Source organism: Pseudochaenichthys georgianus, chromosome 1 (assembly GCF_902827115.2).
Source record: "Pseudochaenichthys georgianus chromosome 1, fPseGeo1.2, whole genome shotgun sequence".
NCBI classification, from domain to species: Eukaryota; Metazoa; Chordata; class Actinopteri; order Perciformes; family Channichthyidae; genus Pseudochaenichthys; species Pseudochaenichthys georgianus.
This window is the reverse complement of record NC_047503.1, coordinates 40,928,033-40,942,903: the sequence shown is the minus strand read 5'-3', so window position 1 is coordinate 40,942,903 and position 14,871 is coordinate 40,928,033. Positions and strand designations below refer to the sequence as shown.

Sequence of the window (14,871 nt, the reverse complement as noted above, 5' to 3'; positions counted from 1 at the left end):
ATGATGTAAAATCACTTAAATAAGACTTTCGTTACACCTGGATTAAATTATTATGCTACCCAGCAGTATAAATACAATGTGTTCCACCTTTTTAAGTTTTATAAACACAATAATATATCAATACATATAATCAAAACATATAGTGTATATTAATCTGAAACGGGCCAAACTGCAAAAGGAGTAGTTTTACTTTTGGTACTTTAAGTAAATGTTGATGCAGTTATTTGAGTACCATTTTGATTACAGGACTTTTATTTGTAATGAGTATTTCTACACTTTGGTATTTCTACGTTAACTTAAGTACAAGATCCGAGCACGTCTTCAACATCTTATGAGCTATTATTGGGATGATACTGAATACACATGATTTCTGTGTGTGGGTGGGGTGGTTTTCCAAAATTGCTGTAATCGCCCTCCAGCTCCTCTGCCTGTATATCTGGGGCGTGTTCTGCCGTTACAGCAGGAAAAAAACTCCCAGTCCTGAAACTCCTGCAGCTCCAGAGAGGCAGTCTGGATTTGCAGTCAGGGGACATTCATCATCTTCCTCCTCCTCCTCCTCATCACCAGCCAGCAGAGCAGCCCTCTCTCTCTGTCCCTCCCTCACACTCCCCCACGTTTTCCTCTCTGTCCGCCTCTCTAAACAAGAATCCTTTTCTTTTCTATATCTCTGACACACGCTAGTCATGTATGCTGACGGGGACCTGCTGCAGATCCCTCTGGGGCTCATCAACAGCGCGGGGAAGTATCTGACCGCGGAGACCTTTGGCTTTAAGATCAACGCGTCGGCCAGCAGCCTGAAGAAGAAGCAGACCTGGACCCTGGAGCAGACCGGGGAAGACGGCAGCGCGGTGTTCCTTCGCTCTCACCTGGGCCGCTACCTCGCCACGGACAAAGACGGCAACGTGACCGCGGACACCGAGACGCGCAGTGGCCGCGACTGCCGCTTCGTCATCACCGCGCACGAGGACGGGCGGTGGTCTCTGCAGTCCGAGCCGCACGGCCGGTTCCTGGGCGGAAGCGAGGACCGGATCACCTGCTTTGCGCAGACCGCCACACCGGCAGAGAAATGGAGCGTGCACCTGGCCGTGCACCCGCAGGTCAACCTGTACAGCTTCACGCGCAAACGCTTCGCGCACCTGAGCACGAAAGGGGGGCGGCAGGAGGTGTCCATAGACCGGGATGTCCCCTGGGGGGTGGACTCTCTGGTGACTCTGGTGTATCGGGACCAGCGCTACCACCTGGAGACTTCAGACAACCGCTTCCTCCGCAGTGACGGCAGCCTGTCCACTAACACCGACAAGGATACCGGCTACATGTTGGAGTTCCGCTCCGGGAAAGTGGCTTTCCGCGACTGCAACGGCCTCTACCTGGCGCCCGCGGGCCCGACCGGCACAATGAAGTCTGGGAAAAGCGGCCGCGTGGGGAAGGATGAACTGTTTGGCCTCGAGCGCAGCCACGCGCAGGTCGTGCTGACTGCAGGCAACGAGAGGAACGTCTCCACGAGGCAAGGTGAGGCTCTGCAGACAATCAGAGCCAGAAACACAAATCATATTTCACTGTACAGATGAAGTCACTGCATAACTGACACACACCATGCAGCTGTTGCATTTGTCTCTGAGGGAGAATTAGTTTCCCTGTTTCTTCATTTCCCTCACACCATGTGTTTTTCATTACTCTCCCTTTCTCCTCCCTCCTCCCTTCTTTTGGCCAGCCTCTGCCTAGCTTAACATTTTTCTGCAGTAATTCTACCCCTGCATTGTGGCTGCTGGTTCAGGATCAGCTTCAGTCTACAGTTATCCATCATCCTTTATCTCAGAATAGCCTGAGAATAAAGACAGAACACAAGGAATGGTTTGTTTTGGAGACAAAATGGATCAAATGGAGAGACAGAGGGAGGTGTGACTCAGTCCTGAATGTGGATCTGTATGCCACATGTTATCTCTTTGTCTTGTCGCCACTCAGTCTCACTCTGGGCCAGACTGATCATTAACGGCAGTTTATTCAAGCAGTCAATAAGCTTTAATGCAAGCAGAGATGGTGTGTGTGCATTCCTGGAGAGGTGGATTGCGGCAGAAGAAAGATAATCATGATTTAATGAGGTCAGTGCAGGGCAGCGACTTCTGACCTGGTCTTTCATTGAAGTAGTAAACATTATTTTTAATGGACCACGGGCATCAATATAGCCCAATAACTGGAATGGGGCGTTGCGCTCAGTGTGGGTGACTGTGAAGGACACTTTTTAGACTGTTTCAATGGTTAAATAGGTTTTTGTGTCAAGTGTAAACGAAGAGCTTTATTCCTGAACGCCTCTATGGTGGAGAGATTCCCAGCTGGGTCATTTGAGTCATCTTAAATCTTTATGAGCAACTTGCAGGTTACAATCTTATATATACTGTCTGGTTAAGATGCTTGTCTGTCACCTGACGTCTATGTTTGGGGAAAAGAATACTTTCAGAGCTGCAAAAATGCGTGACATTACATTACAGGTAAAAGGGGAGACAGTTAGAAATCCATAAAAAGCTTTATGAGTGGTGATTTTAGACTTGAATTCATAAGTAAGCCAGAAACAAGACTCCTAATGGATGCAACGGTTTGCTGTCCATGTCCACAACATCTCTTTAAAATAATGTCAGTGTGTTCACAACTTGTTCTGCTCCCGAATGGTTAAAAATCAATAAATAATGCTCGAGTGCTCTTACATAACTGAAACCTAACCTCAGTAAATTAACTATAACTGCCACTTAGCTTCTGTTACATAACGGAGACTAGGTTGCAGTGTTTCTCAAACTTTGTCATACCAGGGACCACTTAACCAATACAAAAACACTCGCGGACCACCTAACTCCACAAATATCCAAAAACACATAGTTTTTTACAAATCGCCTGAAAATGGTACAAACAGGTGGCAACATGTGTGACGAAGGTGTTGCGCTGGGCTATATCATGCAATCAAGAGTGAAACTTAAGCTCGCTCCATTGCGGCGATATTCCCGCGAGAGTGCGGAAAACTTACATTAATTTATTTATTTCAAATGTGAAATGTTACCAATATACTCACGGACCACTAGGGGGCGCTCACGGACCACCAGTGGTCCGCGGACCACACTTTGAGAAGCACTGGGTTAGAGTGACATAACTGAGACATTGCCATAGTCTCAGTATTAGGGCTGCTCAATGAATCATATTTTAATCGCAATTACGATTACAAAAACAACATAATCAAAATAAAACGATTATTTTTGTATTATTATTAAAAAAAAATGTTATTGGTTTTTCAGTTGAATTAAACTTAAAGTTCAGGGTAATCAACTGTTAAAAACATACTGTTAAAACATTTTTTCTCCAATAAATTGATGTTTTCAAAGTAAATGGATAATCGTTTTTAATAGTCGTGATGTCAATTATTGACCCAAATAATCGAGATTATGATTTTTGCCATAATCGAGCAGCCCTACTCAGTATCATAACTACTGCAAGTACTTCTCAGTTATGACTGGATGTTCAGTCTTAGTCGTTTTCATACGTGTTTAATGCATGGGCCTTTAAAGGTAGTTTAAGTGTTAGCGTGTGCAGAGCTCAGCTGACTGTTTCTTTGTTCATGGTCTGCAATTTGAACGAGTGTCTCTGAGTTTCATGTCAAGTCTTAAGGGAGTCTGAACTCCTCATTTTGGGACTTACAGTATGTGTTTTAATTAAAATCTCATGTTTCTAGTCTAGATATTCACCATGAGAGAAGTGGAGATATGTGTCCACTCTGTCCTCATGACAACATAATGCAGTAATGAGACTTTTTGACTGATATTTGCAAATCTATTCTTTTCATATTTGGAAACACTTGCTTTGTTGTTGTTCCACTATGATTTTCCCCATCACCTTCCTCTCTTAACAAAGTCACTTTCAGGACTGGCTCATCAATCAATCAATCAATCAATGTTTATTTATATAGCCCAATATCACAAATGTTACATTTGTCTCAGTGGTCTTCACAGTGTGTACAGAATATCAGTATGACAATACGACACCCTCTGTCCTTAGACCCTCACATCGTACAAGGAAAAACTTCCAAAGAAAACCCAGTTTTAAAGGGAAAAATGGGAGAAACCTCAGGGAGAGCAACAGAGGAGGGATCCCTCTCCCAGGACGGACAGACGTGCAATAGATGCCGTGTGTAAATTGAAAAGATAATACATTTGCAACATAGGTAGTCCAAATGTTTGGAAATGCATGTGTGTATAATAGGAAGATGAATCCACGAGGATATCCATCCAGGACCGATGATCCAGGACCACAGCCACGACTCAAGATCCAGCGCTCGCGATCCAGGACACAGGACCGCAGGATCATCCATGACTCCGGATCCCAGCGTATATAGACACCAAAAAGAAAGACATTTGGGGAAGCTGGGTTAATCGGAACATGAGTGTACACGGGTATAGACAGAGAGAAGGAAGAAGTAAGATGTCCCCCGACAAACTAAGCCTATATCAGCAAAACTAGGGGCTGAATCTAATCAGCCCTAACTATAAGCTTTATCAAAAAGGAAGGTCTTAAGTGCACTCTTAAAAACGGATAGGGTGTCTGCCGCCCGAACACAAACTGGAAGCTGATTCCACAAATGTGGAGCTTGATAAGAAAAGGCTCTGGCTCCCATTGTACTTTTAAAGATTCTAGGAACAACCAACAACCCTGCATTCTTGGAACGCAATGCCCTAGTAGGACAGTAGGGTATAATGAGTTCTTTAAGGTAAGATGGCGCCTGCCCATTAAGGGCTTTGTAGGCGAGAAGAAGAATTTTAAATTCTATCCTGTGTTCTATAGGGAGCCAGTGTAAGGCAGCCAGAACAGGAGTAATGTGGTCCCTTTTCCTAACTCTGGTTAGTACACGAGCCGCAGCATTTTGAATCAGCTGAAGCGACTTGATTGACTTCTTGGTACTCCCTGATAATAAAGAGTTACAATAATCCAGCCTAGAAGTAACAAATGCATGGACTAGTTTCTCTGCATCGTTTTGAGGCAAGATATGCCTGATTTTTGCAATGTTACGTAGATGGAAGTAGGCGGTCCTTGAAATTGATTTTATGTGGGCGTTAAAGGATAAATCCTGATCAAATATAACACCAAGATTCCTTACAGTCTCACTGGAGGCCAAATTAATGCCATCCATAGTTAGTATGTCTTTAGATAATTTGTTTCGTAGATTCTTCGGGCCAAGTACAATAACTTCAGTTTTGGTCGTGTTTAACATCAAAAAGTTTAAGGTCATCCACGTTTTTAAGTCCTTAAGGCAGTCTTGAATTTTATTTAGATGATTAATTTCATCAGGCTTGATTGATAAATATAGTTGAGTATCATCCGCATAACAATGAAAGTTTACAGAATGATTCCTTATAATATTGCCTAACGGAAGCATATATAATGTGAACAAAATAGGTCCGAGCACTGAGCCCTGTGGCACTCCATGGCTAACTTTGGTTTGCGTGGAAGATTCATCGTTAACACGTACAAACTGAGAGCGTTCAGATAGATAGGACCTAAACCAGCCTAAAGCAGTTCCCTGTATGCCAACTAAGTGCTCTAGTCTTTGCAATAGGATATCATGGTCGATAGTATCAAATGCAGCACTAAGATCGAGCAAAACAAGAATAGAGACAAGTCCCTTGTCTGAGGCTATTAGAATATCATTTGTGACTTTAACCAGAGCTGTCTCTGTGCTATGATGTGTTCTAAAGCCAGACTGAAAATCTTCAAATAAATCATTGTTTTTTAAGTAATCACACAACTGTTTTGCGACCGCTTTCTCAAGAATTTTTGAGAGGAACGGAAGATTAGAAATAGGTCTATAGTTGGCTAAAACCTCTGGATCGAGGTTGTGCTTTTTAAGAAGCGGTTTTATCACTGCTACTTTGAATGATTGTGGAACATAGCCTGATAATAAAGACATATTCATAATATTTAATAAAGAAGTGCTAATTAATGGAAAAACTTCCTTCAACAGCTTAGTTGGAATTGGGTCTAACATGCACGTTGATGGTTTAGAAGAGAGAATCATTGAATTTAATTGTTCAAGGTTAATGGCTGAAAAGCATTCTAGTTTACTATCTAGTGTAATATTAGAACTTACGATTCCGGGAGCTGTTGATAACACTATACTGGTCGAAGGCAAGAGGTCATTAATTTTGTTTCTAAGAGTAACAATTTTATCGTTAAAAAAGCACATAAAATCATTACTACTGAGTGCTATGGGAATAGAAGGCTCAATCGAGCTGTGGCTCTCTGTCAGCCTGGCTACAGTGCTGAAAAGAAATCTTGCATTATTCTTATTCTCATCTATTCTCTCTATCTCATCATCCCGCTGTAGGCTGCAACAAATCTTTGAAACAACACTTTAAAAAAAACTGGGCACAGAGAGTAGGACGTTGTGTCCCTTTCAGAGTCAACCTCATGAATAGGAGGGATTCAGAGTTTCAGACTGAATGAAATCTGACAACAGCTTGTCCCACTTTTCTAGGCATAGACCTGTCAGCCAATCAGGACGAGGAAGGAGATCAGGAAGTGTTCCAGTTGGAGATGAGCCGTGAGGACAGGAAGTGTGCCTTCAGAACCGCTGCTGGAAAATACTGGACCCTGACAGCATCTGGGGGCCTGCAGTGCACGGCATCCACCAAGTAACCACACACACATAAACACACACATGTCACGCACCTAATTTGCATATTCCTCATAGTTTGCTCATTGAGTTTGTTAATGTGTGTGTCACAGGTCGGCCGACAGTTACTTTGAGCTGGAGTGGCGTGACGGTCGTGTTTGTGTGCGTGCAGCCAACAACAAATATGTGATCGCCAAGAGGAACGGGCACTTAGCTGCTACTGTCGACACCACAGGTCAGTGACGTTCCTGTCAATGAGCTACGATCATCCTCTCATTAAAGGTCCCCTATTATACTGTTTTTCAGGTTACCGTGGTTGCTGATTGGCTAATGGTTACTCAAGCCAAACAATCGTTATGACATCATAAAGTGGCCAAAATCTGATCAGCTCATTTTCAGACAGGTTTTTATAGAAATGGATCAGGACAAAAAGTGAGCGAATCTTTGTTCCTGAAACTTTCAGAGTCTCTTTCCACAGAGGGGACACATGTTTATATATAAAAGACATGAACAAGTGGATTTTGCATAATAGGTGACGTTTAAGATGCTTTGGGGAAAGAGTTGGTTTATCAAAATCCTGATCTCTTCAGGTGAGGCTGAACAGTTCCTGATGAAGCTGATCAACCGTCCAATCATCGTCCTTCGTGGAGAGCACGGGTTCATCGGGGCGCGTAAAGCAGGGATGGCGACCCTGGACTCCAACAGAGCATCGTACGACGTTTTCCAGCTGGAGTTTCACAACGGAGCGTATGCTCTTAAAGGTGGGCGGATAACAGAACTGTTGTGCTGTCCCTGCATGTTTTACATATCTTTAACAAGACACATGATTAAAAAAAAACATTGTGTAGAAAACTATGTGAAAATAGCATGCATCCTCATAGTGGATGTTTCTGTTTGTAAACAATTACAACGGTTTGCCCTTTGGCGTCTATCTTGTTTCTTGTACATGGGAATAACAGATCAATGGGGTAATATTTATTCTTCCCTTTTTGGTCAATAGTACAATTAAATTAGATGGGAAAATCAAACATTCAAGAATAGCAAAACAATGCACAAACTTGAACAGATTCACATTACCCTGGGCACGACGCTCCTATTTCCTCGTCTCAGTGTGGGTACATCACAGGTCTATAAAACTCCACTTTGCTCCAGACACAGTCAATGTTTAGAGATCTAATGGGAATAACATCATGGCTACATGGCTCCACAACCACCTTACATAAAAAACCTTTCATCATTTCAGCCATCAAACCTACTTAGTGCTGATCAAATGTCTGTTATCCTTTTCCTCCATGATGATACAGTGATAGATGTAGATGTATTTGCTCAGATGTGAAAAGGTGAATCTAGCTATATCGACCACAACTTTTGTTTACCAAGCTCTTAAGGGTTAGGGTTAACTAACTTTAGCTAGATTTTCTATCAAGCCAATAGACGCCTTAAACAGACATTTCTAACTCGTTTTCTTTCCTTTATATTTTTGTTAGTCACAGTTCATGAGCTGCTTGTCCTCCGATGGTGGGATGATATTGTGCAATGCTCAAAATAAATAACTTGTTCCACATGTAACAAAGAAAACCGGCCTTTACAATAGTCAAAAACAAATCAAACAAAATAAGCAAAACTCCAATAAAATAATAAACATCTTATGTATTATTTCTTGCTTTCTTTCTATGTTAAGGCTTGTATAACTTGGTAACTTGAACGGTAGTTAAATACATTTGCTTTAAAGGGGGGACTATGGGGATTGACTTGCTTTTGGAGTGAGCCTCAAGTGGACGTTCGATGAACTGCAGTTTCTGTTACTTCCACATGGGCTTCACTGTTCAGCCGCAGACGTTTTCCCTTGGTATACACATCATCCGGTGCTTTATAAAGTGTGTGTGTGTGTGTGTGTGTGTGTGTGTGTGTGTGTGTGTGTGTGTGTGTGTGTGTGTGTGTGTGTGTGTGTGTGTGTGTGTGTGTGTGTGTGTGTGTGTGTGTGTGTGTGTGTGTGTGTGTGTGTGTGTGTGTGTGTGTGTGTGTGTGTGTGTGTGTGTGTGTGTGTGTGTGTGTGTGTGTGTGTGTGTGTGTGTGTGTGTGTGTGTGTGTGGCCTAGCATTACTATACTTGTGGGGACCTAAATCTGTTTACACGGTCACGTGTGGGGACTCGCCTCCCTTATGGGGACAAAATGGAGGTCCCCATGCGGGGAATCATTACTTTTAGGGTGAAGACGTGGTTAGGGTAAGGGTTAGGGTTAGGTATGTGTTGGTTAGGGTTAAGGTTAGGATAAGTCAACAGGAAATGCATGTCCCCTGAAGTGATGTGTGTGTGTGTTTCCTCCAGACTCCCAGGGGAAGTATTGGTGTGTCGGAGAGGACACGGCGGTGGGATGCAGCGGCTCCACACCCGTCCAGTTCCTGTTTGAGTTCTGTGACCTCAACAAGATGGCCATCCGTGCTCTGGGGGGGAAGTACCTGAAGGGAGACCACGCTGGAGGGCTGAAGGCCAGCGCCGACTCCCTGGACAGCGCCACCCTCTGGGAATACTGAGAACACAAAGCTGGACCTCCACTCTACCTGACACAATGCTTCAAACTATTGATAAATACTGTAGGTAGCTTCTTCTTTTTTGCATACATGTGCCTGTGTGTGTGTGTGTGTAATCGTGAACTTGTCTGGATGGATGCGTTAAACTGGAAGTCATGACACCAAAGCACTACTGGTGTTTTCCATTATTATTATTATCTCTTCCCACTGGGCTTTTTAACTGGACATGTGGATGTACTGATGTTGTGTCATGAATAAATCATAATGTGGTTTCACTTCCAATCAAATGTACACACGCTGGGAAATGTGGTGCCTCACTGTGGTGACTACTGGTGTAAACAAACATACTGAATGATAAATCATCACTTACTAACCTTCTCTTGTTAAATGTCCTGCTCGCTCTAGACGCTGCTTTCATCTCCTGCTCTCTTTTAAACTATTAAGCACAACTCAAACTAGATAAAGGGATGTTACTAATGTACATTCTTCTGCTGTATATAAGGCTTTTATGTCGCTGAATACTTAAAAGAAACATAGTAACCAAGTGAAAAAGTGTCCTGAGGGTTTAAAAGAAAGGAATAGATCTAACATGTTGCCTGTATGCTACTTGCCAGATGTATTTCCTTCTCTTTGTCGTGCAGGAAGACACAATCTGTTTATAGACAGACGCATCTACAGGAAGTAGTCAGTAGTCAAAGGTTTTCCATAAACACTGTAATCCACTCCTCTGATTGGCAGTGGAAGGTTTTCAATTATGCTTGGAAACAAATCAAAGGAGCGTTGAGGTTCAATCATCAACTTAAGGAGACTTCTTAGTGAGAATAATCATCCGTTCTGTTAGAAGTAGTGAAAAGGAGGTTGAAGGTAAGCTACTATGCACTCAAATGCACATGAATGCATACAAACTATACTATAGTCATAGATACATATATTCCAGCTATGACTAATTCTGCACAATAGATTCCAACTACAATAAGTGAAAAGCACATGTTTGTTATGATGAAATGGATGGTGTGTCAACGCAATGAAAGTGTCTCTGGCTATAATTGTGGCTGTGCCTTCCTCTCTCTTGTCATGTTCTTACACTTGATCTGAAAAACCTCAATAAAGTGTTCCCTCTTAATATTTGATGTTCTCCTGGACTTCTTCTTCTTGGCAATTGATTTTATTTCTCCAGGATCTGATGCATGGATTTTCCAAATAACTTTGAACCAAGCAGTTTTAATTTGGTAACTGGTAACATTTTGGAGTGATGTGGTTCATGCTATAGTTGCATTGTCAGTCTGTCGTCAATCACTTTGGGTGAGATCTTAACATCTCAACATATAGATGGGTTGGCACAACATTTTGAACAGATATTCATCAAGTCGCCCAGAGAGCGAAGTTCCCAACAATTGTCTTCTTTAAGAAAAAAAAAAAAAAAGATCCTTTATTAATAATTCAGTTTTCAACTCTGTTATTGTACACACACACACACACACACACACACACACACACACACACACACACACACACACACACACACACACACACACACACACACACACACACACACACACACACACACATAGGACCTATCCAGATAACATTTGAACACATATGTTCAAACACATGCATTTACAGAGAGGTGTAAGAGTGAAAAGGCTGCCAGGTTGTGCAGAACAAGGGAGGGTTTCAGTGCCTTGCTCAAGGACACCTTGGCCCAGAAGGTGAACTTGCACATCTCCAGCTACTCTTTTTAGTTTTTTGCACCTTCATTTATTTAAAGGCTAATTTGGTGGTAGTTAATATTTCCAAAACCATTGCTGAATTGATCCTAACTGTTATTTTTTCAACTTAACACGATATCTTCCTCCTTAGTGCCATAGAGCTCCATCATTTAGCCACACTGGTTGTCATCTTCCTCCTCCATGAAAACTGAATAGAAAATAGGCCATCGAGGATTCAATTGAGATGCGATAGATGCCGTTTTGTGTGGGAGAAGGATGAAAGCACATGCATCATATCCCCTTGAGATTTATCTGAGCCAAAACTGTACAAGGGAAAGGAAGACGAGAGTAGAGGGAGGTAACCTACTCCTCTTCCTCTTCCTCCGTCCTTCTGCAGAGGAAACAGCGCTTCTCCTCTTACAGAGTCATATGTGTGCCAAACTCGGCAAAGAGTCAACGGGTTTGTTCCATTAGATTTTGTGAGGATAACTCCAGGATAAATTCATATATTAACATTTTTTAAGTTTATTGCAATCAGCAAAAGGAAAAAGCTATAAGCTCCAAACGGACAACAACAAACTGGCATGACTTAAAGGGGCCCTATGCTCGTTTTGAGGTTTGATTTGTGTATTTAGTGTCTCTACTGGGACATGTCTCCATGCTTTAATGTTCAAAAAGCCCTTTATTTTTTTCTCATGCTGCAGCACCTCTTTTCACCCTCTGTCTGAAACCAGAGCCCAGTCTGCTCTGATTGGTTAGCTGGCCGGCTCTGTTGTGATTAGTCAACCACTTAGAGATGTCCCGCCCCTTAGCCTATCACGTACAATGTGTTGGAGCGCTAGCCAATAGAAGCGCAAGTGTTACGTAGTGATGTCACTATGTTACAGAAGTAAACAAAGGAGTCCAATGGTCAGGCAGGGGGAGGGGGGAGTGTGTGGGAGAGAAACTCCCTCTCGAAATAACTTTAGGATTTTAACCTTTGCAGACCATTTACATGCACACAAAAAGCAAAACCCCAAAAAGCATAACAGGGCCTCTTTAAGTACCACTGAGCTAAAGTCAGACTTGCTTGTTTAGTCGCTTATTAGCAATTGTCTTTTTTAAGAAGTGTTAAAGAAGCCTCAGAAATTCACAAAAGAGATATTGACTGACATATTGTATGTGTGGTTTATGTAAAACCACAGACTTTATTTCAGGCTTCTAATCAAAAACACATCCAAAAAACTAAATTACCGGTTTTAAGATTCATTCCTGCAGCGCTATAGAGAAACAAACAGAAAGATATCAAAAGCATCCTCATCTCTCCAGTGCAGGATTTCTGCATGTTACCATGGTAACATGTAATGGCAGGGAGGATGAATATTTGGAGATGTTTCAGACAAACAGGAAGATCAATAATCGTAATAAATCCCTTAAGTCAGACCCTACAGAAATAGTTTGAGGCACTTCAGACACAAACTGAGTAGATAAAAAGCTCAAGGTAAGCAGAGACATGTGAGAGTCCATAATATTGAATATTGGAGCTCACTCTAACATAATTATTCTCCCATTGCCACGTCCTTTTATTGGAGGTGTTTATTTGCTGTGTGCAGTGATCTGTAAAGGAAACACGTGGCAGGGTTTTGAGAAATCTGCCTTCCAGATTAACAGGTTGGCTGTCCGTGTTACTTAAAAAATGTAATCCACTACAATTATTAGTTACCTTTAAAAACATGTAATTAATACCTTAATCTAACTCAAAACCTGATTACTTTCGTAGCTTTTGGATAATTTATATATCAAATGCAATGCCAATAAATACAAAAGAAAAGAAAGAACACTGATGTTATTTAGTGTAGTGTATTTTGTAAGACAACAGAACAATGTGACTTTAGGAAAGAAGAAACCAAGATATTTAGTATCAAAAATGTTTCCTCTGAAAACCTGCCTTTCATTATTCAGGACAACGAAACACATGACATACTAAAGTTTAAACAACCTGAAATAAAATCATATAAAATGCTTAGTTTAATATATACAGCTAATTTCACACACACTATTTTATGAACATATAGGTTCACCTACTGCATCAAAAAAAGTATTGAAAACAATAAAGCAGATTCAGGCATTAGGCGTATATTACATTACATTTCAGATTATTATTATTCTGGATCTACTGCTGCCCCCTAGTGTTGATGATGTGACAATGATTTAAAGGTAGTTATTATAAAATGAGCCATTGTGCGGGGTGATTACTGTTGGTACTTTCAGTTGGCTATTTTTTACTGCTAAACTTGCAACAGTTTGAGGTATAACTGCTTTTTTACATTATATTTAATTTAACTGAAAAACATAAAGTTACAAACTCAAAACAAATAAAAGGTGTAGGAATGCTCTGTTATAAGTAAAAGTCATGCATTGCAAATATTACTCAAGTAAAAGTACAAAGGTATTAGAATCAAGATATACTTAAAGTTCCAAAAGTAAAAGTACTATATATATTTATTGTATATTCCATTGTTGGAGTAGGCATTAGCTTAACCTTTGTTTAATGCATTAATGCAATACCGACAGGCATCATTCTGCATAATGAGTACTTCACCTTTTGATACTTTAAGTACATTGGTTCAGAGGTGGGAGAAGAACTCAGATATTGTACATGGGTAAAAGTAGAAGTACTCAGGTCTTGTACTTGGGTAAAAGTAGATGCACTCAAATCTTGTACTTGAGTAAAAGTAGAAGTACTCAGAGTGTAATACTCTGTTATAGTAAAAGTCCTGCATTCCAAATGTTCCTCAAGTAAAAGTAGAAAAGTATGATCATCAAAATATAGTTCAAGTAGCGACAGTAAAAGTAGTCATTGTGCAGATTGGTCCATTTCAGAATAATATATATGATATGTTTTATAATGATTGATCATTAAAGTGTTCTCAAAGCTGGTAAAGGTGCAGCTAGTTTGAATGACTAGCTGCATATGTATACTGCAGGGTAGCTTGTGAATTTAGTGAATTTAGTCCAGGTGGAACTAAAGTCTGATTCAACACTTGATTATATTTCACATTATTCATCAAAATCAGCAAAGAAAGGTATTAAATAAATGTAGTCGAGTAAAAGTACATAATTTACCTCGGAATTGTAGTGGGGTAGAAAACACCTCAAAGTGCAAGATACCTATCTCCTACCTACGGGTGTTGCTGATCATGAGGACTCTACCTGGTTTGTTTAATGGGACCCCTGATATGGGATCCATTATATTACATTACATGTCACTTGTTAGACGCTTTTATCCAAAGCGACTTACATACTCAATACTGTGGGCAATTTGGGGTGAAGTGTCTTGCCCAGGGACACAACGACATGCTCACTGCATCAACCTGCACCACACGCATATATATATATATATATATATATATATATACACGTTTATCAACTTTTTGTAGTGACTTTTGTCTGTTGTTTCATAATTGTAATCTAAACTACACTTGAGGTGATTTAGTCCAATGAATGAACGTGAAGAAGAAGATGAAGATGGACCTTTATTAACAGGGTTCAGTTTCCACTCAGTCATACACGCACATGCGTTTTTATACAGGTACATACAGTACACACTTTTTACAACATGCATATACAAATACACAAACAGTTGCACACATGCACATCTAAGGAGCATAGTGAATAAAATATGGTAATATATAAATGATCTTCCATCAACTAACGGGTCAGTGAGCAGTCAACATGTCAAAGAGTGCTTGGGCAGGATACACTGACTGAACCCAATATTACTCCTGAAGGCCTGGCCAACAGTGTATATTAGTCACGTTGGATAAATGTTATGTAACCTAAAAAAGTAACTATTAGCCTACTCATAGCTGTCAAATAAAATACACACACTTGAAGAAATAGTTTGAACCACTAGCATAAATTGGAAATAGTCGAAAAATGTAGCCTTCTGTACAATCTGAGTGAATGTACTACCTGGTAACCATTAGCTGAATACAAATACTTC

The 14,871-nt window shown here is 40.9% G+C and overlaps 1 protein-coding gene across 1 annotated transcript; it reads left to right on the top strand.

The window, feature by feature from the left end:
• The first annotated feature begins 497 nt into the window (after nt 1-497).
• LOC117449701 (fascin-like) lies at nt 498-10,307 on the top strand. The gene is made up of 5 exons (XM_034087534.2): nt 498-1,509; nt 6,509-6,665; nt 6,760-6,881; nt 7,237-7,407; nt 8,975-10,307. Exons 1-5 carry the CDS (start codon nt 684-686, stop codon nt 9,178-9,180), a joined length of 1,482 nt encoding a protein of 493 aa, XP_033943425.1. The 5' UTR covers nt 498-683; the 3' UTR covers nt 9,181-10,307.
• The last annotated feature ends 4,564 nt before the right edge of the window (nt 10,308-14,871 follow it).